Consider the following 23,998-nt stretch of genomic DNA (forward strand, 5'->3'; position numbering starts at 1 on the left):
AGGAGGCTTGTCTCATTTCTACGGGCCCTCTTGCTCAAAAAGCCTCTGATCCTTCTGAGGGATTAAGCACCCACTGCACGCATGAGGCACCACGGGGGAGACACAGGTAAGTATGTCTCTGCCTCCATGTGGGCAGAGTTTGAGTCTGTCTTGTTCTGTGCCTGGAGTGCAGCGGCAATCAATCATCATTTGTTGATGAATAGCCTCTGCCCTCTAATTGTGTATAGTCCAGCAGGTAGAATAGATGAGGTACAGAAACAATTATAAGAAGTTGCCACCCAGCCTCAGGGGCATAATTGGACTGCCATGGTGGTTCAGAGGAGGGAGGCGGGGACAGATCAGCTAATTTTCCCGAGTTTTATTAATAAATCTTTGTGCATGTTTAGAAAGACCCAACATTTGGCAATGTTCCTGTTGTGTATTTGAGAGAGAAAGCTTGCTTCTGCCCATGGGCTGTCCTGGGGCAAGGTGGTAGGAAGGCTCAGTGACCTAGGCTCCCGGGGTGGGTGGGGCTGAGTGAAGCTAGCACTCACGGACCGAACCAGCGTCCTGTTCCTGGCTCTGACACCCAGCAACTTTTGGGTTTGGGGCAGCACAATCCCTGCTGGGTGCCCTCAGCTTTTCCTGTAGGGTTGGAAGTAGTTGCATCCTTAGGTCAACATCTGGCTTCCCTGGGCCAGCTGTGCAATTTGGATTTTATCTGATTGCAGGAAGGGGCTTAGGCTGATGTGGGAGTGCCTGACATTTTATTACTCTCATTCCATGATCTGCTAAGCACCCCTGGGAATGTCACAGTTGTCATGCTCTGAGCCCAATTCTCCCAGGGACCAAGACATCCTCCCCGCTTCCTCACTCGCCTCCCACCTCCCACAGCTCTCTCTGCCTCCTATAAAGAACTTTTACCTGGGTAAAAATCACATGCTTGGTAAAATAAAATCTTGGATCTTTGCATCTGGTTCTTCCCTTGCCCCCAGGGAAGTGTGATTCTCCAGGGATCTCTCACACTCCTTATCACTCCTTCCAGTTGCCCCTCTGGCTAGCTTTCCACCCCCTAACTCTCCTGCCTTAGTTGCTGTTCCCCACATAGCAGGACCAGCAGCAGGGTGAGGAGAATGAGGTGCCTAGCAAAAATTAAGGAGGCTCTCGCTCTCAGGGTTGTGTAAGTGGCAGCTCTGCACTCGCAGGGCCCCGAGAAGGAATGCCACCTTAAATGCTGTGCCCTGGTTCACTTGCCTCACCCCAGTTCTGCTACAAAATCATAGACCCTCAAACCCAGTCATGGAGGGTAGAATTTACTATAGATAATCCCATGTGTTCATCTGGAGAGGGAGTTTCTACTTCTCACAGCCTCTCATGTTATTTCCAAAAGCTTCGCTTTTATTTTCTTGTTTGGTGGCAAAAAACACCATTACATATCTTATCACTTTGTCCTGCCAAACAGCAGGAGAGGTAGGGACGTCTGTCCCCATTTTACAATAAAATTGAGACTGAAGGTGTGTGTCTTGAGGTAGCTCTGGCATACCATATGGCTTTGGATAAGTCATGTCGATGTTTTCTCTTTTCTCACGTCTCCTTTTCCTGTGTGCGTGTTTCAAGGCTGGAATCGTGGCAGTCCTTGGCTCAGCAGTCAGCTCTCTGACCTTCCTTCCCCTTGGCATTGAGGTGATCAGGTGTCATGTAGACAAGACCCCGAAAGAATGATTTTTGCAAGCTTCTTTCCAGGCTCTTAATAAATATGGTTTTCATGAAGCACGAGCCTGGCACATGCTCAGGGATCAATAAGTATTTGTTAAATGGGTGACATACACCTTGTATTCCAGAGGAGGTTGAACTTAGCCATGCAGGGGCTTGGCATCAGTGATGTGATTTGACTTGGGTAAAGAGCCCCACATTCTGCCCCTTTCACCAGTCCCTGGGGGAAATACCTGATGTCCTCTGGGAAAATCCAAGGCAGGAACACAAGAAATGAAGCCATCCCTTTTCTTTTAGGAGCATCCATAGCCTCTCACAGAATGACTCAGGCTAGCGGGCCAGGTCAAACCTGTGTTTGCACATAAACCTTACACTTCTCCCCATCTAGGTTGCTAGTTATAATTCTATAATGACCATCTCACTTGGCCCTGGCCATCCCTATATGTCTCACTTGGGGACATTTTTCGGTGCCTCTGACTCTCTTGGCTTAAGCCTGTGGACATCAAGAAGGCCCCAGATGAGAACAGGGGTGGGGAATCTTTTTTTCTGCCAAGGGCTATTTAGATATTTATGACATCATTCGAGGGCCATACAAAATTATCAACTTAAAAATTAGCCTGCTGTATTTGGCCAAACATTTAATTAACTCACCCCTAATGCCTTGGCAGGGCCAGACCAAATGATTTTAGTGGGCCTTATAGGCCGGATGTTCTCCACCCCTGAGTTACAATGTGAGGAGTCCAGCTCGATTCTTCAGAGGCTTGGATGCTGAAGAGTAGGCCTGTGGGGGTTACTCTGCTGGAGTCAAAGCTCTCAGCAGGCCCCGCGTCATCAGCATGCATCCCACGAGCTGGACAGGAGAGCAAATGGCTCTCATTACCTTCAATGCCGCCGCCTTTTTAATCAGATAAATCTCACTGGGAAAGTACCTCTTTACAGAGAATGGAGCTTAGGGCTTCTGGACAAAAAGTTTGGGGAAAAAAGATTGCATTAATCAGCAGGGATTGGTTATTTGAGGTTGCAGAGACTTGGGAGTATAAATATTGAGGAGAAGTAATAATAGGATGAAAGCAGATACGGACATGATATTAGCTAATGATAGCAATAGCTGCCATTCCCTTAATACTAACTGTGTGCTGGGTACTTTAGATATGTCACTGCATTTAATCTTCCCAACATTCCTATGAAGATGACATTGTTGCCTCCACATTACAGGTGAGGACGGCGACACGAGCGTTTTTAGAGGTTTAGCTGAGGTCATACAGCTTGTGAATGGCAGAGCTCCCCGGGCAGCTGGTCTCTAAAGCCCTCACTATTAACCACTGTGCTCTATTGACTCTTCCAAGTGCTAGTGATTTACAAAGTCCCTCTGAGGAGCTGCACTAGTTCACAATAGAAACGTTTACATGGCTCTTCAGAGCTGCAAGTGAGAGTTCAGGGGCTCCGGGAACTGGAAGCTATGGGCTGAGAACAATGCTATGATCATGTGCACACCGATGAAGCCTTCAGTGTATATGGCACTTCCAAATCCATCACTGCATTTGATCCTCATACCATCCCCATGGCAGCATCTCCATGGGCAGGTGCTGACACTGAGGCTCACCTGAAAGTTTAAGAGACCTGCTCAGGGTCTCGGATGGCAGGGCCAGAATGTGACCAGGGTCTCCAGATCTGCTCTGGGGCATCTTCTGCTTGACTACAGTATCTTCAAGTCATTCCCAAATGACTGGAAGGGGGAGAGTGAACCCTTCTTGATTATTTATTAAATCGTCTCTCAGAATTTCTCTGCAGTCAGTTTGCCTTTCATTTTATTTTTCTCCATCTCAGTTCACTCATCTTTAAAATACAACCTGCCTTTACTAATTGTAGGCCTTTTTTTTTTTTTAAAGGAGAGAAACATCAATTTGTTGTTCCACTTATTTATTCATTCCTTGGTTGATTCTTGTATGTGCCCTGACTGGGGATATAACCCACACCCTTGGCATATTGGGATGATGTTCTAACCAATTGAGATACCTGGCCAGCACCTTGCAGGTGTTGTTTGAATGGCAAAAGCTCATAGTGCTTTTACAGATGCTGTGGAAATAAGCTCTTTTTATTCTCAGAAAAAGAGTTTATTTCCATTCACTAGGCATGTTGAGACAATCCTCATTTCACTGGAGATAGTATTAATGAATTACTTCATTTATTTACTTATTTATCCAGAATAATCATGGGTGCCTACTGTATGTCAGAGATCAAATTAGGTGATTGAACAGAATATAAATGATAAAATAAAACCAGCTAGCCCTCATTGAGTGGTTACACAGTACCAGGCATTACACTAAGAGCTTTATCTGCAATAGTTAATCCTGAATGTAATCCTATGGGTTGGGTATCATTATTCCCATTTTACTGATGAAGAAACTGAGGGTCATAGAGGTTAAGTAATGTATCTAGTTACCCCTGACCCCACAGACTTCTCTCTTAACTGTATCAGTAATAGAATATGTCATAACCCTTGCTTTCCACGAGCTCCCAAACTAATAGAGAAAAACCTATGTGAAGACAAGTAAGTGCTTGAATCCAGACCCTATTAAAAAACACATATCTTTTCCCCTCCCAAGTCTATACTAGTTCAAACCTACAGTGAAAAATAAGCCAGGTTGCAATGAACCCATAGGAAATGCATCAGCAAAATGGGCTGTTTATCCCAGAGAAAACATGTTTTCATAAAGTAAAGAGCATGTATGTGGTCTTCAAGGATCCAAGAGACTGATTCAAAGGAGAATGCTGAGAAAATAAATCATCCTCACTGGGCACTGAGGAAAATGGTTTTAGATTGTAGAAAGAGCCACTTGTATTAAAATCTGAAGCTGCCTTTAATAAACTGACTGACTAGCCCTGGTTGGGCAGCTCAGTCGGTGGGAGCATCATCCTGTACACTGGGAATCAAACAACAAAGGTTGCACGTTTGATTCCCAGTCAGGGCACATACCCAGGCTGCAGGTTTGATTTCTGGTTGGGGTGCATACAGGAGGCAACCTACTGACATTTCTCTCTCACATCAGTGTTTCTCTCTCTCTCTGACTCCCTCCCTGCCTCTCTCTAAAATCAATATAAAAAATAAGTAAACGGAGTGACAAATCTTCAGAAAGAGAACACTTAACTGTGAGCTGAGAGGGTTTAGCTGAAGTGGGTATTTGCATGTAAATACAGAATTTACGGAAGCTTGGGGCTCTAATCAAGCTCTAAATAGCCTGGCCCTCTTTTGATTCCCTGAGTCCTCAAGACGGAGAGCTGCAGCTCTGCTCAGTGGGGTGAAACTCCTTTGTCTCACTCAGCAGGTTCCAAAGTCGTGGGGAAGAAGTAGGGAGAAGAGTATTAGAATTATGGGACCTGATCATCGTGTGCATTAAAAAAAAAGACATTTATTGAGCACCTGCTATAAATGAATGACTGAATTATGATTGCAATGTCAGTGGGGATGATCCTCTTAATTTTATAGATGAGGAAATAGACTTAGAGATGAACTAGCAATAATAGCAATCGCTACCAATGATTGATCTCTAGGTGCCATGCACCGAGCTTTGAAGTAGGTACCATTGTTTTGTCTATTTTTCAGATGAGGAAACTGATGCCTGGAGAGGTTAAATGCCTAATCAAGGTGCTTGGGTGGCGGAGTGGATACACGAATCTAAATGAGGTAGAATTTGGCATAAGGTTTGGAGCAGCTGTTCAAATGTGCTAGAACAGCTCACTCAACTTGAACATGCATTGTTGTAAGTTCCTGCTGCTCTGTGGTTTAGTATAAGCTTCTGCAAGGAGTATTTACAGAGGAGAATGTAGGAGAGGACGGGTGAGTGAAACCCGTGGGACTTAATGAGATGAAAGGAAGGTAGATGGATGGTGAGGGAAGGATAAGGAGCTGTGGCCAATGCCCCTTCCTGGTTTCAGGATGAAGGGGGGCAAAAGGACCACAGGGGTTACTGCTCAGTCTTTCTTTCCCTTCTGTGGTTTCTTTCCTTTCTCCCCCACACCTCAGGATTCTCCGGCAGAGCCACCTCTTTGTAGCTCACAGGGGGACCAAAGCAGGGCCCCAAATTCCATGGCCTCCTGCTTCTTGTTGCATGTCACAGAGGCACGGGAGTCCACTTCTGCCTGTTCTGATCCTGTCTTTTGTGACCTTGAGCAAGTCCTTTACTATCCTTAAAGCACCAGTTTCTACATCCGTTGAGTGTAGACACCTCTGTTCTAACTTAAAAATTACTATTTGAAATCTTGTTGGAGAAAGTATAAGACACTACACAATTAAAAACATTTCTAGACTGAAACAGGGGCATGGACTCCCATCAAATCCAGCCTCTGCCGTTGACCAGCTGTGAGGCCTTGGACAAGTTACTGACCCTGCCTGTCTTTGTTTCTGCATCTGTTAAATGGGGACAAGGGTAGCTGCGGCTCATAGGGTTGCAGTCAAGAATAAACCATTCTTTTGCAGTGCTTACGTCGGTGCCTGGCAAATCGTAAATGTTCAATGTGATTTTTATTGATTGAGAGAGAATTGATTGATCTAGGCTGCATGATGGGGGCTGAGTCTATGAACTTCTTAGAGGCTTCTCTGTGCTTTGTGCTAGAATCTTCAAGGACCACCCCCTCTCCCACCTGGAGGAGTCATCCCGCTGTGCTCCGAGTAAGTAGTAAATTAATAGCATTGCTTTGGCATTTCAATCAATAGGATTAAGGTGATCTGATGGCGACAGAGCAGTAATTGCTGCTGCACAGATGGAGACGGTCCAGTGGCAAAGTCTGTGCTTCACAAGCTGGCTGGCCGCCCTCAGATTCTTTCAACCCTTAAAAAAATAACACTTCCTCTGACAATGAGAGCAATAAATGCACATTGGAAAAATACAACCAGGTTCAAGGAAAAATATAACACCCGCCTGGAAATTTCATTATCTTGATACCTACTGTTAACATGTTAGTAAATCTCTTCTAATTTTTTCTTCTTCTAAAGGTTATAATCAGTCTCCTTCCACTTTTTCCCCGAAGATTCTACATGAGCATTTTTCTCTTGTTATTAAACCTTTAGAAACACAATTATAAACGACTGCCTATGCCAGTGTGAGGCTGTAATAGTATTCATTTAGCTGTCTCTCCTTTGATGGGCATTTATATCATTTTCAATTTTTATCTATTATAAATTATGCTGTGCAAAGACCCTTGGTCACAAATTTCTGCTCATGTCCTAGGAGCAAAATTTTGCTGAGTCAAAGGGTATGAATATTTCTAAGGCAGAAAAGCTCTGTCTGTGTAAAGGAGCGCTCCCCACCCCAGGACTCGGCTCCTCACTGCAACTTAATTCTTCCTGAGGCGGGGGCTGGCTGGAAAAGAATTGTTCGTATTGTCTCACATGGGGCACTGCGTTTCTTTTTATTATTATTATTATTACATTGCCCTGCCTATGTCTTCTGTTTGTGTCATACTCAACTTTTTATTTCTGAAAGTCCTTACATATTATAAACATCCCATATATGAGAGGTAGGGTAGTATGGAAGACTCAAATCTAATTCTGCCACACGCAAGTCTTTTAACATCTTTGAACCTATGTATTATAAAGCGAAGGTAATAACGGCGATCCTTGGATTGTTGGGGTGAATGGAGCAAATGTGTGTCGAGTGCTGATACAATGCCAGGCACATAGAGACCACTTTGTATGTTAGCCATTATTACAAATAAAAATGCAAGTTCCTGTTCATCAGATTCAAATATTCTTCACTACAGTTTTGTGCCAGTTTAGGTTACACCCAGTAATTCTGAAGAACTTAGAAAAATCTAAAGACTCAAAGAGTAAGGTATGGCAGGAGACATTGCATATGGGCTGTACTTCAAATCTTGGCTAATTGTTTCTGTTCCACCCTCGGTCCTGCATTTTAAGAGGGACATTAACAGGCTGGAGCAGGTCCAGAAAGGAACAACTGGGCTGGTAAACAAACTTGAAATTGACCTGTAAGGAATAATGAAAGACTCCCTGACTGTTTGGCTCAGAGAAGACAGAGAGATTCTTTTTCACAAATCCCTGTTGGGGAAGAGGGATTCAATTGAATAAAATAATGTTCTTGAGTATTTACCATTTGCCAGACACTGAGCTAAGCCCTTAGCAAATATTACTTTTTTTTTTTCTCTCCAAAAGGCTTTATGAGGTACCAATTTATATACGTATTGTACAGATAAGGTGATCGAGGCCCGGATGGCAGAGTGACTTGGCTGAAGGTTAGATGGTTAGTTGGTGGTAGGGTAGGAATGGAACCAGCTCTTTCTGAGTCCATGGTTTAGGTGCCTTCTACAGCTCACTGACTCCTTCTAGGTGACCAGGGACAGTGGATGGGACTTTCAAAGACGGAGGCGGCTGCCTAATGCATGTGAGGAAAGACTATTTTGATCATTCAATCTACCCAGTGATAGAAGAGGTTGCCTTCTGGAGTTGGTGAGTTTCTTGTCACTGGAAGTATTCAGGTACATTGTACAGACTGAACTCTCAGTAGCGCTCTATACACATGAACCAGCTGAGGAAGAGGCTGGGATGGTGACCTTACTACTTATTTGTATGACCTTGAAAGTTGCTTAACCTCTCTTAGCCTCAGTTTCTTCACCTGCAAACTAGGAATACTTAGTTCTAATTTTAGGATTGTTGGGAAGGGTAAAACATTCAGATAAATTGTTTAGCCAAGAACCTGGTATTCAGAAGTGGCTCACCATATGCTAAGTGAACAGTTACCTATGGTCTTGCATTTGCACCTGTGTTTGTCACTTGTGGAGTGGCAGTCTCTATTCCCTTCTTCATTGGGGTCAATTACAGATTTGGAGATGTCACCTGTAGAGTTGGTGTCCACCTCACTTCTGCAGAGGCAGGTGACTGCCAGGTTCTGCCCCCTCAGGCAGGACTTTGAAATGGGCAGTGCGGTATAAACAAAAGGATGTTTACACTGAAATGGTAAGCAACAGAATAGATATTATTGGGAGAGAGATTAGAGCCAGTTCACCCTATTGACCAGTGATCAGATGGGTTTGGAGAGCGCACTGTGTGCCCATGGGGATTAAGTATAACCAGGCATTGGAGGCACTGTCTTTGTGGCCAAGGGCCTTGAGGCCTGGGATGGCTCAGACACTATGAAAAGATTGGAGAAGAGGACTGAGTGTCATTCTGTGCTAAGGCCTTTGGCACCGGGTGGTTAGGGAAGGGATGCTTAGAGGCAGGAAGGAGGCTGGAGAAGAGGACCTTGGAAGACTTTCTGTCCTGGGCTTTTCTTTGTCTGATGGGTCCCAGGATTGAGTCCTCCCAGGCACTGGGCACTGTGCAGAAATGTCGCAGGGGTAGCTCCCTTGGGCACATTTCTCTAGTCTTTCCCCCAGGACATCTCCCAGGGCCAGGAATATGCCAATCATTGTTGTCCATGTTCAGGCCCGGAGGAGAGGAGCTGTCCCACTTCCTAGACGAGAACAGGGCAGCATCCTCCCTCCCCGCGGGCCCCTGTTCTTCAGACATTAGCCTCGGCTTCTCCCAGCATCAGCCCTGGCTCCCACCAGCGGGCACATGAAATTGGCTGCCTGAGGATGAATCTCTTATTGTTGTTAATTTTTGATGTGAGAGTCCTTCCTTCGGCACTTTCAACGAGATAAACAGACTCCAACTGTTCTGGGGAATGTCCGCCTTTCTTTCTCTCCTGGTTTCCTCCTCTCCTCATTCCTCCTTAGCATTTGCTTCTGCCCACCTGCGTTCCTCTCCCCTTCTGCTCCTCTACCTCCATCCTTTTTTTTTCATTTGCTTCTAATCCTAGAATAATGGCGCTAAGAGAGATCTTGAAAATCATCTAGTACAGCCCACCGACCCCTTTTACAGGTGAGAATGCTGAGAGAGAGAGAGAGAGAGAGAGAGAGAGAGAGAGAGAGAGAGAGAGAGACCAGTGAAGACCCAAGCTGCCTCTTTATTTCTCTGCGTGCCCCTCTTTCTCTCCCTCTTTGTTTTTCTGCCTTTTTATTTCTTATTCTCTCTTGAAAATATGTCCCATCCATTACTTGTTCTAAAAAAACCCCCGTCTGTAGTATAACCTGGCCTTCCATCGCGAGTGACATTTCACTTCCAGTGCAATGATGTCAGTGGGAAAGCAACTCCCATTTGCTCAGAAAATCCTTCCCAACACACCAGCCTCAGCCTCTGGGCTTGTTTCCACTTGTTCCAATCAAGCAGGCACTGGTTCCGATCGCTCCAAATGTGTTTTTCTCTCTACCTGTGCAATTAAGGTGGGCTCTGAGTTTGATTGTGTGCCCATGTTCTCTGATCCTTTTAAAAAAACTATTTTCAGCTTTCAAAAGTAATATGTACATTGTTGTAAAACATTCAAGCATTACTGAAATACTTAATTTAGGAAATAAAAGCCCCCCATAGTCTCAGTCTCAAGAGATAATAACAACTATAAACAGTTTTGGGTCCATTTCTCTGGACCCCCCCCCCCCCCAATATGAGAACAATAAAACATTTAAAAAATAAAAATAGGATCCTATTATACATTCTGTTTTGCTACTTGCTCCCCCCCAGTCCCCCGTTAGTCTCTCATCCCGGATATTTTGACTCTTCTGCATGGAATGAGGCCATCTGCCCCTGGCACTTACTGGCTGTGAGACTTTAGATGGATCACTGCCCCTCTCAGGGTTTCTGTTTCCTCATCGGTAAAAAAGAGACAGTCCCCTCCCACCTGCCATCTCCTGTGATTAAGGCCTAAGTGAAAGTGTAGGTGCCCTGGGCCCACTCCGGTGGACCATTCTCTGCCCCATTATCCTGTTTTATTGGGTTTATAGCACTGACCGTGGCCTGAAATTCTGTACTTTCCCAAGTCATTCATTGGTTTATACCCCCTTACTCGTCTGTCCCCAGAACTTAGAACAATTGCTGGCATATAGTAATATTTTTTGGGTCATGAACAAATTATCCACTCTCGGCTGGGCTTCCAATTGATGAAATACCCTTTGGGGAGAACAGAGCAGAGCAGGACAGGGCTGAGCTTGGGTAATGGTGGGACAGCTGGTCCACCCAGTGCCCTTGAGCTCCACCTCGCCCGGCTTGCTTGTTCTGCCAGCCCTTTCCCTCTGCCTGAATCATTCTCTCTTGGCACTCTTTGCCACCTGGTGAATTAGTCATTCTTTATGGCCCAGTTGAAGTGTCCCGACTTCTATGAAATGCTCTCCAACTCTGTACTGTCTCCCACCTCCAGGGAGAGTTAGTCAGATTCTTCTTCATCCTCCCACAATGCTTTGCGCCTATCCCTCTTGAATAATAGTGATCCCAGCTTTCCTGCTTTGCACAATTGCTATGTGCCACATGCAGCGCAAACACTCTCGGTGCCTTCTTCCATTTCATTCCTAGGATGATCTGTCAGGGAGGGATCATCACCATTGCCATTTTACAGATGAGGAAAACTGAGGCTGAGGAATCTTAAAAACAGTCTTGCTCCAAGGCATTCAGCTAGCAAGTTGTATAACCAGGATGCTAGAACATATCTGGCTGATTCCCAAGCTGCAGTTGTTAACTGCTGGGCCCTTTGTGGGCCAGCTTAACTGAAGAATTATGCAACGACAGCCGGGAAGACCCACCGTCTTTATATGGTCCAATCTTATTTTAGGGATGGGAAGACTGTGATTCAGTTACAAAGTCAGAGTGGGGCTTGTGCGGGGGAGGAAATCTCCCTCTAATCTCCAGGCTGCCCAGTTTTGAAATCTTGCCACCCTGATTTTCAGAAGTGTAGCTTTTTATATTTTAAGGCACATTCCACAAATTCCTTTAAGTCCCCTTTGTCCAGGCATGATGCAATCTTGCCTTGGCTCCTGTGAAGGGCTTTTCTTTTCTACCAGATGGTTTAGGTCCCACCAAGAAAACGATGTCCCCTGAGATCCACCCTCTCTGTAGGCCAGGCAGTGGTGGCAGGCAGCCTTGTCTGAGGTGGCTCAGGTGGTTTGAGAGGCCCAGAACTGGGACAGCTCGGCCAGACAGTAGGATAAGGCTGAACAACTCACTGCAGCAGCCACCGAGCCAGCACTGAGCTGCCATGTCTAGCTCACTCACACTGTGACTCATTTCTTGGAGCAAAAAGGGGGTCACGGTGAGATACAGCAGTGCTTTGGGGTTGGCTGGTGGGAAGCCTTCTGATCCTGGGCTTCTGCAGAGCCAATGAGAGGAGGACAGGAGCAGGCATGTGGGGACAAAGCCATTCCATGGAACAAACACTGAATATCTAATATACACGAACCACAGGGAGGGTACTACCCACAAGGGGGAAGTGGAACAAGTGGAAGATTCTGGGTAGCACCCCTTGTCCTCTTGTTGGCCTTTCACATGCACCAAGAAATTCATTAAGTTCCCAGCCATGGAAGGGTGTGTGATCCCACAGGAAGGTTAGAAGGGCACCTAAAAGTATGTAAGGCCACTTAGAGCAAACCAAGTGCCAAGGGTGAAGCCTGCATTTCCAAAGGGGTTTAGGAAGGAGAGTCCACGCCCGGTTTGGGGGAGGGCTGGTGGCCATCCAGGGGATTTCTCATGGAGAAAGTGATGCTAGGGGTGGATCCTGAGGCTGGGATCACAGAGAAGTGGAGAGGTAGCTACCATTTGTAAAGGGCTTGCCCTCAGCTGCGGGGAGAGGGAGAGGCTCCAAAGGTGACTTTATCTATCAGTGAGGTTGTTATTTCCATTTTTTAAGAGGAGGAACGTGAAGCTTAGAAAGGTTGAGCAAACTGCCAAGACAATAGATGGTGGAAATGACAGGGGCAAGACTCAAAATTCAATGAGCTTGAATCCAGAGGGCAGAAATGAGGAGAGGGGCTTGTCTAGAGTTACAAAGGGACAGACGACAGTGTGAGAAAAGCACAGAGTAGAGAATACTGGGCCTGTTACAGAGATCAGTGAGACTTCGGGCTGGAATTTGGTCAAGGAGCTGGAAATGGAAGGGAGGGGGACTGGATTGTGGCAAGCTGAGGGTTGTGTCATGCTGAAACCTGGTGTTCTCGGCGGAAGGCAGCACTAATGCAAAAATGAATGAGATGGCTGCTTATGTATGATGGCAAGGTACTGACGAGTGAGAAGAGGGAAGTTGCAGAACATGGTGTTTAATATAATCCTGTTTTTGCAAAACAGAAACAGCTTACTATTATAGCAAAGCCGGTGAAGGCTCCCTGAAGCCGGACTGCTTGGGTCTCAGTCTTCACGCTGTTCCCAAGCGGGCAGCCCTAGGAAAATTATTCCAGCTCTCCGCTTCCTCATCCACAACCTCATCCATACAATGGATGAGCAACAGTATCTGCTTTATAGGATTGTTCCGAGAATTGCATGGCTTAATACACATTCAACTTTTAGAAAGATGTCAGGCACAGAGTAAGCACTCAAGTTTTTGTCATTATTATGTTATTAAAATCATTTGCAAAAGACGAATATCCAACTGTATAAGTGATTTACCCCAGGGAGTAAGATTTCTCTGTATTTCAGTTCTAAACATATCTCCCTATGTGGTTTAAATATCTTACAGCAAACATGTATAATGTTCATCATGTAAACAAACAAACCAGCAAGTTTATTTCAAGAGCTGATATTAGGAGACATATATGTGTGTTGTGCTTTTTCTTCTACTAGCAACAGGCCTGCGGGGACACATTCAGAGCTGTCGCTGGTGTCACTCGGAGAACTGTTGGAGACAGGTGTCTGCGGCAGCCCTGTTTGGGCTTCCCACAGGCCAAGTGACACTCATGGTCGGAAAGGCGAGCTAGCCCAGTCCTCACTGCCTCTCCCCACTTTGCTCGGGGCTGAGTGTGGCTTCCTGGCCTCGGGGTGTTCCGAGAAGCCCTGTGGGTCTGCCTTGGGCATGGCAGATCCGGAGTTTGTGGTGGAACCCCGCCCCCCCTCATGCTGCAGATTGGGTGGCCTCTCCAACCTCCCATAGTGAAGATGAAGGGACACTGGGTACACACAGTCCTATGTGTTTGGGGGTTAGAGCATGAGGCTTGAAAAGGTCTTTGGTCTAAGTACTAGGGACCAGCAATTAAAAAAACATTAAGACAGGCCAGAGATTATGCTGTCCTGCTTCCTGATCTCCCAACTCAGTCAGAAATTCTCTCCCATAATCCTTGACAGCTTTTTCAATTGAGTGACTTTGGTCCCAAGGCAGGTGGGACAGAGAAGAAAGGGTGGGCTGCAGTAACCTGTCTCTACCCTTAGACAGAGGTCTAACCATGGACCTCTGTGATAGGCGGACGTTAGTGCCATCTTCCTCCTGTGTGCAGGATGGAGACTGGACACTCACCTCTATCTGCAGATGTACGTTAACTTTATGGTTATCTAGAACCACCTGCAAACGACTATGCCTTGATTATCTGGAGAGGCCAGTTCTGCCTCCATCTCCCTCTTCCAGTCAGTCCTGCCCTCCTCTCTCTGGTTCATTCTTGGAGTAACAGTGGCAGTGCAGTGATTAAAAGAACATTTTCTATTTTGAATCCTGGCTCTGCCTCTTACTAGTTGTCTTGCCTTGGGCAAATGACATAACCTCTTTTTGCTTCATTTTTGTCACCTGTAAAATGGGAATACAATAGTATTTATGTCTAAGGACTTTTGTGGGATGATGAGATGAGGCCTATGGTTGTTAGCACAGTACCTAGCATTCAGTAAACACTCAGTAAATAGCAATGGTTGTCATTAGCGAGTTGCTGCATTCAAGGCTGAGATGGAGCATTAGGAGGGAGGGAGGGGACAGTTCAGGAAGAAAGGAGTGTCTGCCTGCAGCATCTGTTAACATCGAAGGTGCGCATGCTCTGTGCCCCAGGAAGTCCATCTCTTGTTCTCGTTATCTGCCTGGCAAAAAGTCACACGTGCTCACAAAGATGTAGGTGCCCTGTGATCATTGCAACACTGATTGCGGTGGAAAAGTTAGAAAAACTGTAAATGCCTATCAATAGCAGGGTGGCTGGGAAACAATGGGAGATCTATAACTGAGGCCCTGCGGTCGTTAAATGAATGAGCTGGAGCCAGTGCCTCCACGGGGAGGCTTCCCAGGACATGCTGACCCCTGAATAAGACAGACTGCAGGATTATATGGGTAATCTGATCCCATGACATGGTCGTGTATGCATTTTTCAATAGATAGTATATGTAGCTCAATAAACTTTAATAGATTTCAACCTGTGTGGATAACTACTGAAACACATATACCATCATTCCATGTGTGTATAAAGATAAAATGATCAAGTAGGACACTCCTTAAAGCAATAAAAGCTGGGATGACCTGGAGATCATTATCAAAGGGGATTTGGGGCTTACACCTGGTTTCAGAACAACAACAACAAAAGAATGTGTGCATATACTGTACAATTAAAAATGATCAAGAGCAGAGAAGGAAATACCCATCTGGCTAAGAGTCGGAAGAAAATGACTCTGTCAAACGAAAGCCCTGATGGGAGAGCCCAGCTCTTCTCTCATAGGCTTTTCCCACCCCTGCGGCCCCACAGAGGGTGAGGGCTGCGAGCCTGATGTCTGCACCAGCTCACAGGGCTGCAGCTTTGGGAGGAATCTATGAAGAGGGATAGGTATACTGCACGTAGGGCTAGGGACGTGTATGTATTCCACCCTTAGGGGGAAAGAGGCAGTGTGGTCATCTAGGAGGAAGGAGATCTGTATTTGAATCCTGGCTGTTCCCTGAGATCAACAGTATGGTCTTAGGCAAGACACTTTTCTTCTCTAAGCCTCAGTTTTCTGAGCTCGAAAATGGGAGTAGTACCCACTGTTTTGTATCTATTTTTAAAGGTGATTGGGAAGCTCACCTGGGGCCATGGATGTGAGACTCTCTATAGACTGTGAAGTGCTCTTGTACGAGCGCCTGCACGGCTGCCTGGCAGTCAGGATTGCCGCGTTCCTCCGGAGCCTTGCAGAACCGAGCGCACAGCCATGAACACGCAGCTCTCAGAGGCCGGAGATGCCAGCAGCTACTCTATTCGGTGTGTAGGATACTAACGTGCTTTTTCCTCTACCTATCGGTCAGAGAGGTAGAGGAGAAGGAAGGACATGGGTCTGAGGTCAGACAGACAGATGGTAGATGGGCAGCAGGCTCTGCACACCTGGCAGTGCTAAGTAAGCCTGTAGTTCTGCAAGGTTGGTAGTACAGCCTGCACAGGAAGACTGTCCCCCGGTCACCTTGATCTACCTCTCCCATCGGTCCTCACAGACCCTCGTGGCTGCGTCCCAGCATTCGAAGCCCATTCTCTAGGTGCCCCTCTCCTACCCGGGGGCGCACAGTGGGAGTTCCAGGCGGTGGGAATGGGAGCATTTGGGGCTCTAGGACTTCAGGGGTGGGAACAGCTGCCTGAGGAGCCCTTGTCACCGTGTGTGTTCGTGCTTCTGAGGGAGGACAGTGTGTTGAAGGGAGGAACGTGCAGTCGCAGAGTCCAGGCCACACGGGCTTTACAGACGACAGACATGAACGAGCTGGGGGGACGTGCACTATTGCGAAGGGCTCTGGGAGCTCTGCCATTCCCTCTATAACCTTGAGGAAGTCATTTTTCCTCTCCTCATCTGCAAAAATAAGAGGGTTGATCCATGTCAGGGGCCTCCATTCAGGTGACTTGGAGCCTTGCTATGCAAACCTTTGGTCGCCAGGAGCATTAGCACCACGGGGTTGGGGGTGGGTGGGGGGCTGTTAGAAGTACAGACTCTCAGGCCCCACCCAGACTCCTGAGTCCGACTCACCATCTTCATGGCATCCCCAGGTGACTCACACACACACTGAAGTTAGAAAAGCACTGCCTTAGAGACTCTTGTTAACATTACTGTTTCTGGGTCCCGACCCTGAGAGCTTCTGTTTCGGTCATCTAGTATGACGGTGGGAACCTGCATTCTACAGTCTCTCACCGCTAACTTGAGAGCTGCGCCTCCACGATTCTGATGGTACTTAAGACACTGAGGGCAAGTGTGGTTCTCTGTGGTGAGTGGGTGGGAGATTGAGGACGGACCTTGGGGGGAAGGGGACAGAGCCTGGTTTTCCAGGTGCCCGTGGGCTGCCCAGTATATGAGGCAGGAGAGAACGCTGTCCATTTCACGGCTGGGATTAATGCCGGTCGGCAGCTCCCTGTTAAGACGGTAAACTCATTTAGCAACGGACACTGAAAAACAGCCGAATTCAAAGGCAGAGAGTGGTAATCTAATTGCACTGAATTAGCCTCGGGAAACTTGGACAATATCAACTTCAGAAAACCACAAAGGGATCCTTTCTAAGGAGTTTCAAAAGCGTTGGGGCCTCAGCTCCCCTCATAAGGGCTTGCATTACAAAGCAAAGGCATAAGCCCCTCTCCCCGGCATCTCTGGGCATTGTTCCCTGCCAGTGTGCTTTCTGAATGAATTTGCTGTCCAGCCGTATGGTGTTTTCAGTTGTGTATCAGGCTTACCAGGGAGGTGGTTCAGGAGAGATGGCAGGAGTTCAGGGCTGAGCGGCCTTCAGCGTACAGACCATCAGTCCTGTGAGCACCAGCCGTGCCTGGGGACTTGTCCAGTGGACCAGTGCATTTGTTGGTGGTCCTGGCTCTGATATTCTCTTATTCTGAGCTAATTCTCACTGCGTAAAACCAGGCTCTTACATAATGAAGGTGATTTCCTGTTAATAACCCTCGGTCCTATTGTGTGTGCGTGGTCATTGCCCCCTTTATTCATTATACAACCAATGATAAAGAAGAAATAGGGCCCAGCTGGTGTGCCTCAGTGGTTGAGCCTCAGAGGTCATAATTCCATTCCTGGTCAGGGCATATGCCCAGGTTGCGGGCTCAATCCCTAGTACGAAGCGGGGGGCGGGGGAGGGTGCAGAAGGCAGCTGATTGGTGATTCTCTCTCATCACTGATGTTTCTATCTCTCTCCCTCCCTCTTTGAAATCAGTAAAAATATTTTTTTAAAAAAGAAGAAAAAGATATGGGTGTGTGTTTAAGGCATGACTCAGAGAGCTTACAAAGATCAGATGGTAATTTGGGGATCAGGAAAGGAGGGAGCGTAAGTATATTGAAGATTTACCTCTGACCTGCATTTCATTTACTTTTCTGGAGCAAATTACAAATCTCAACCCACAGAAGCAGTTTACATTTCTTTTGCGTCCCTCCTGGAAGGAGGACATCCGGTCTCTGCTTGCATACCTGCACTGCCAGGGACCCTCACTACCACCAAGCCAGCCCCGTTCACCATGTGACAGATCTGCCAGAAAGTTTGAAATTGCATTGACTCAGAATGTACATATGTGCATTAAAAAATTAATCTATCAATTTACCCCAGTTCTTCTCTTGGAGCAATATAGAATAAATCAAATCTAATGTTTTCTAAATGGGGTCCCTGAGTACATAGGGGGTTCATGAAATAGTAATGAGGACTCAAAATCCATTTCAAACATTTCAGAGTCTAACAGATTGCATATTTACTTCTGACAAGGCTCTATGGACTAACTAAAAACATCGCGTACCTTAAATTTTGTTTTTTCTTAGGTCAACTCAGTGTGGCAACATTGCTTATTGTATGATGCTCGTACTTCTGGCAGTTATGGGTGCCTTTGATTAATGAAGACAAGGACAATAAGTTAATTATGAATGGGGCTTGGTAAACAAAAAGTTTAAAATGTAGTCTTGATGTGGGAGAAAAGACCAAGCAGAATCACTGATAAAAGTACAGAACACTTTGGTCTTTTTCTTAGACCACGCTTGTCATCTCTTAGGATAGTGATCAGGCATCATGATTTCTCATCATAAGAAGCATTTTCTGGGGAAACTGACAATTTATGGGACCTGTCCATAATGGTTTCCAGGTTGAGATAACTATCCAGAGAGTGAAGTTGTTAGGTCCTCAATTCTTTCAGAACTTTGAGCCTGAATAGAATTCAGTGTTGCTCTTTCTTGTAATAATTGAAATATGCTGATAACTGTACCCCAAACCGTTCTATTATGGACGAGATGGGGAGAATATAATTTTTGGCTGACACAGCTAAAAAGTATTTTAGACAGAGTGATTTGTCGATTCCCTTTCTTTTGTGGCTAGGGAAACTGAGGCTGGAAAGGTCATGGACCCTCTCAAGGTCATGCCACTAGCTAAATTCTGGATTCCAGATCTCCTCCCTTTGGGCCAAGGCCGTTTTGCTCAAAGCAGCAGAAAACCTGCAGGATAGCGTCAAGATGGCCAGGCAGGAGACAGTGCCATCCATCTTAAAAATCATTCTGGCTTCTGTCAGCTGATGAAGGAAATAAAGTTAATGATGCCCACATGAATGCGCTGCCGCAGGACGCGCACAGGCTGTGGGAGGGGAGCTCTGCGGGTCCTCTGGAGAAGGAGGTAGGGTTTTGATGTAGCCTTACAGGGAGCAGTGTCTCCCCTTCCTGCAGGGACAGGGCTGTGGCATCTGCTACCTCTGTCTCCCTGCAGAGTGCCTAGTTTCAGACTGGACATATGAGCACATGATAAATAAGTGCCTGGTCAAGAAATGAAGGCAGTGTGAGCAGTGAGGCAGATTCATCCTGAGCCTGTGTGGGCATGGCCTCTGTCTCTCATAAAGACCTGAGACGAGGCTGCAGGGAACTGAGAGGTGTCGGAGTCAGTCATTTGGTAAGAAAACGGGAGTCCCCACAAGGGAAAGAGACTCGTCAAAGCCATGCTGCAGGCTGGGAACAGAACTGGCTCTGGGGGTGGGAGGAGGGCTCTCAAATCACAGCCTATATGCTCTTCCCATTGTACCCCATGGATGCAACCTCCTTCACAAGGTGGTCTCCACAATGAATTCCCCGAATGCCCCCTGAAAGGTCACACGGGCTTTACAGACGACAGACATGAACGAGCTGGGGGGGACGTGCACTATTGCGTGTGTGTGCCAATCCATAACTCCACTTACCAGTCTAGGGTCCTAGGCCAAGTCCCACGAGGACTTAAGACATGATGTTTTCTCTTTCTCATGGTTCCTAAGCCCCCAAAAGGGGGTAGAGTGACATTTTGATTGGCCCTACTGCAAACTTGCCCCAGGGGCTTCTCTCCTTAGGAAAAAGTCCTTGACCCATTTTAGGAGCTCCTAGGCACTTTCTGCAGTGCCCCAACTGCCGCGGGTGAGATTTCAGGAGGCTCCCGTTGTGCTACCCGGAGGGAAAGATCCAGGTGGTCATCTGCCCCCTTGGCAAGCTTGGAGATCAGGAAGCCAGAGGGGCCACTTTGATGGGAAGCTCATGTATCTTTCAACTGGGTGGTTTTCCAGCACCGAGATCTGAGCAAAAATCTACTTGCCATGTTTCTTTTGACCCCAGTGTGCTAGAAACATCTTCCCTTCAAGGTTTCGGTGACCTTTCTTAGCAAATGAGTGCCGTATTCTGTCCTGTGCAAGGAAGCATTTGCTGGGACGGCAGGTGGAATTGGCACATAGAGAAGAGCTGTCATCATTTGGGGAAGCCACCCATGGCTTAGACTTGGTTTACCTCCTCTGCCTTTATTCCCTTCTCAAGCACAAGCTAGGGTTCTCTTTGCTTCACTGCGATGCTTTACGTGTTTCATGAGGTGCATTTTCTTCCTTCCTTATTCTAATTAGTACGTCAGAGCAACAGATTAAACAGTTGTCACTGTATACCAGTGGTTTTCAACTGCAGCCAAGTTGATCCCCACCCCTGGATTTTTGGCAGTGTCTGGAGAGCTTTTTGATGGTCAAGACTGGGGAAGAGGTGCTATGGTGCTAAGGATGCTGCTAAACATCTTACAGCGCACCAGACAGCCCTCCTAACAAAGAATTATCCAGTTCAAAATGCCAACAGTGCTGAGACTGCGAGATATGGTTATTTACCGTGGGGTCTATTTGAGTAGGTGAGGAAATTGTGGGGTTGCCCCAGTACCTTCCCACCCATAAGCCACTGTAAGGGCTCTGGGAGCCAAAGCCAGTTCCCTTTGACTCAAAAGGAATGCATTTCTACTATAAAACAACACATCTTTCTGGATATAAAGCCCCATCCCCATTGATAAAAATAAAGAGACAAAATTTTGGTTATTGCATCCTAGAATTGCACTTCTGGAATTTTAGACCCACAGGCTTTTCAAATATCAGAGCAGGAACTTCAGCCAAATCACCTCGTTTTAGTAATGGGGACACAGCTGATGAGCACCGCAGTGCTGCTTGCTTGTCTCCCAGGACCCTAGTCTCTCTCCCCCTCAGCTCCTTCTAAGGCCTCGATTGTTCTCTGTGTTGGCACCGGAGGAGATTTCTGCCTCACGCACTCTGATTGTTGTTTTGTTGGTTTTGCTGTCATTATTGCCATTTCGCTGGTTATGTGCTGATGCAGCAGCATTTCTATTATCCAGGGTCTTTCCTTCTCTAGCCCCCAGATTTCCCAACAAGGTGAGCAGCTGGCATCATTCAATATAAGGAGTACCTGGGTACCTGAGATTATTGGATTGTCTTATTTCAACACAGTGCCTGTCTCTTTGGGGAGAAGGGATTATTCACATGGAACCTTCTAGGGAGCTGCCAGTCTCCATTTACCCCCACATGCATTCTATCGAACTCCCAGATTTTAATGCTTCCTTATTTTCACTTAAAATTTAGAAAATGAGGGAGTTAGAAATGAAAATGCCAATTAGACAAAGATAATACTTTGCCTCCTTGTAACCTTTCTCCCCCCCCCCCCCCCCCCCCCACCTCTCTGAAAAATTGCTGGGGAAATTTTCTTAGTTCAGTTCTCATTTTTATTATTTTATGTCTCAGGACATTTCTGAAGCAACATTGACTCCTCAAATGATGTAGCCATTTCTGTATTTTGAAAGTGCAATGGTACAAATCCCTTTCCAGCCCTTCAGTCATGACTCTTCTTTGCTTATAAACACATGGAGTCATATCCCATACCCATGGTAGCTCATGTATGTCTTGACACATGCAGGGAAGGAGATGTAGAGTGATGCTTCCTGATAGGCCACCATCACTTTACTTAAAGTCTTAACATGGTGCATTCACAACCTTATCAAAACGATTACAATGCAAACATTCTAAACTGTGTTTTCCTTTTGTGAAAGACAATGCCTGGAAGAATAAAATCAACCATACATACTGTTCACCAAGAAAAAAGAGTCGGGGGTGGGTGATGTGCTTGGTTTTATTAATTTGCTCTTTAATCTCTCTGGTTCAGTTCTGTCTTCTTAAGCAAAACAGAGAATCAATTTGCATACAAATGTGACCAAGTACTTCACCTCCATAGCATTTACAGTTCTACTATGTATATAGGGGAGAAAGGATTTGATATTGTTAAATTAAGAGGATACTTTCTGCCCTTTCCCCCATAAAGTAGCTACATTTCACAGGGCCCTCGATTGTTGCACTTTTAAAATTCTATCTGACTCTCTGACTATTTGCATTCTGAGCTGTGGGCAGGACTGTGGCCTATCAAAGAATGATTTGAACCGGGGATTAGAAGCTTTAGCATTGGGTAGCTCAGAGAAGGAGAAGGGTCTTCTTTTCATCTCAAGAGAAAGACACGAAGGCTTACATATAGACCCTTAAAATCTAGGGGGAGGTGTCATTCAAATGAATTTATTAAATAATAAACCAACCGACAGATTAGTCAAACCAATAATTCATATGCAGAGCTCTCTAAAATGTAATAAAACAAAACAAAAAACCCCAAGAATTACTTGCTGATTTATGATAAGAGAGAATAATATTTGATGGTTACTTATTTTAAAAAGGAAACTAGAGTAGGTTTTTCAAATTACTGTTAACCTAATGCCATGGTAAAACATGAGAGGCAGGCATCTAAAATGAGGAAGATTAATGATCCCTGCAGGTCATGGAAGAAGAATAATTTTTTTCAATTCATGTAAATGGAATTTATCATAACCATCTCCGAAGATGGCATGATTCACCCACTCTCAAAAGGACTATCTATTTCACAGCTTTCTGAAAAGGCGATTTTTCACTTTTGCTTGTATTAACATAAGAATGCTAAGCCTGTAGGCAAAAAATTTTAACCTGGGAGACTACGGGTAGGGGAACTCAGCTATTTAGTCAGAAGTAGACATAAATTAAAAAAAACAAAACACAGACAGGAATTGCCAATCAGGTCAGGATCTTCAGCTAACAAAGTTGAGTTTGGAAAGGTGAGTGGGGGAGAGGAGGGAGACAAAGTTTCGAAAGGGAAATGTTTCCCAGGATCTGATTCTAAATCAATCCACTGTACACCCAAGTTTAGGGCTTTACAACCTGAGGTGGTAACACTATTTTTTTCCAAGCACGAAGCCTTAGTAACATTCACCCACACCCCGCAGAAAACGGAAACAAAAAAAAAAAAGGAGAGAAAATGAAATGTTCTGTGTCCAGTGAGTTCGAGTGCAACCTCCCCCGTCACCACTAGTTGTCACTTGGTTCCCCCAGACAGGAGAGCTGAGATTTTCGGCACTGCGGTTAGAGAGAATGCAGTCCTAATTAAACTGAGTAACTCCTAAAGCTTCCCCTTAAAGTCCCCAGCCGAGTGAGAGCCAAATGCAGGGGGCCTGGGGGGCCAGTGATGGGGTGGTGGTGTAGCAGGCGGCAGGACAAACAAATCACAAGGAACAGGTAAACAGCTGCCAGAGCAACGGCTGTCTCAGACCTCCACGCACAAGCCAGACACCCTGCGGGCGGGGAGGGGGGTGGGGGGAGCGGCGGATGGAAGGACCCGATTGCAGCGGGGTACGGCATCCCCTCCCCACCCCCAAATAAGGGGATCACGGACAGAGTCAGCCTCCGTGCTCTTTCCCCCCATTTTCATCTGAGCGATGTGGTCAGTAGAAAATTGCATACCTGAAGAATACAATGGTCTCCCAAAGGTAGAGTCGAAGAGTATTGAAGCTGTACATTTTCAGGTCCTTGTGCTTTGTAGTCCACGAGTTATGGGGCCAAAAAATGTTTCAAATTGGTACTTACAAAACCAGCGAGCGCTATTGAAAAAATAATCCGGATGCCGAGGGGAGGTGGGAAACGGGCGCGGAGGGAAAGCCCCAGGGGAAATTGGAGCGAGGGGGCTGTAGGTACCACGGACAGCCGCCGCTGCCGCCTCCGCCGCCGCGAAGCGTTTCAGCACCACGGAGAGCGTCCAGCCCTGATTTTTGAGAGCGCGAAGAGTATTGCTGCTTGTTAAACTCCAGCGTGTCTGTTGGCTCCCTGCGGCGCTGGGGAAGCACGTTTGGGGGTGGGTATATTTTCTTTTTTACCCGTTTTTCTGCTTAAATGCCCAGCTTCATGCAAGAAAAAAAAAACACCTTCTGTGGAGATCAGAGCGCTGGCC

General features: G+C 46.2%; 1 protein-coding gene across 2 annotated transcripts in view; it reads right to left on the minus strand.

Annotated features, from left to right (window-relative positions):
* The window catches only part of GLRA1 (glycine receptor alpha 1), a gene marked incomplete at both ends in the record, with an annotated part of 60,799 nt that extends 37,229 nt beyond the window's left edge, over positions 1-23,570 (minus strand). For both annotated transcript variants that reach the window (XM_079770357.1, XM_079770356.1), the window contains one exon: positions 23,515-23,570. In XM_079770357.1, coding sequence (XP_079626483.1) covers positions 23,515-23,570 — 56 coding nt within the window. The remainder of the gene's footprint in view (positions 1-23,514) is intronic.
* Between the last annotated feature and the right edge of the window lie 428 nt (positions 23,571-23,998).

The sequence above is a fragment of the Cnephaeus nilssonii genome, assembly GCF_951640355.1.
Source record: "Cnephaeus nilssonii genome assembly, chromosome: 5".
Classification (NCBI taxonomy): Eukaryota; Metazoa; Chordata; class Mammalia; order Chiroptera; family Vespertilionidae; genus Cnephaeus; species Cnephaeus nilssonii.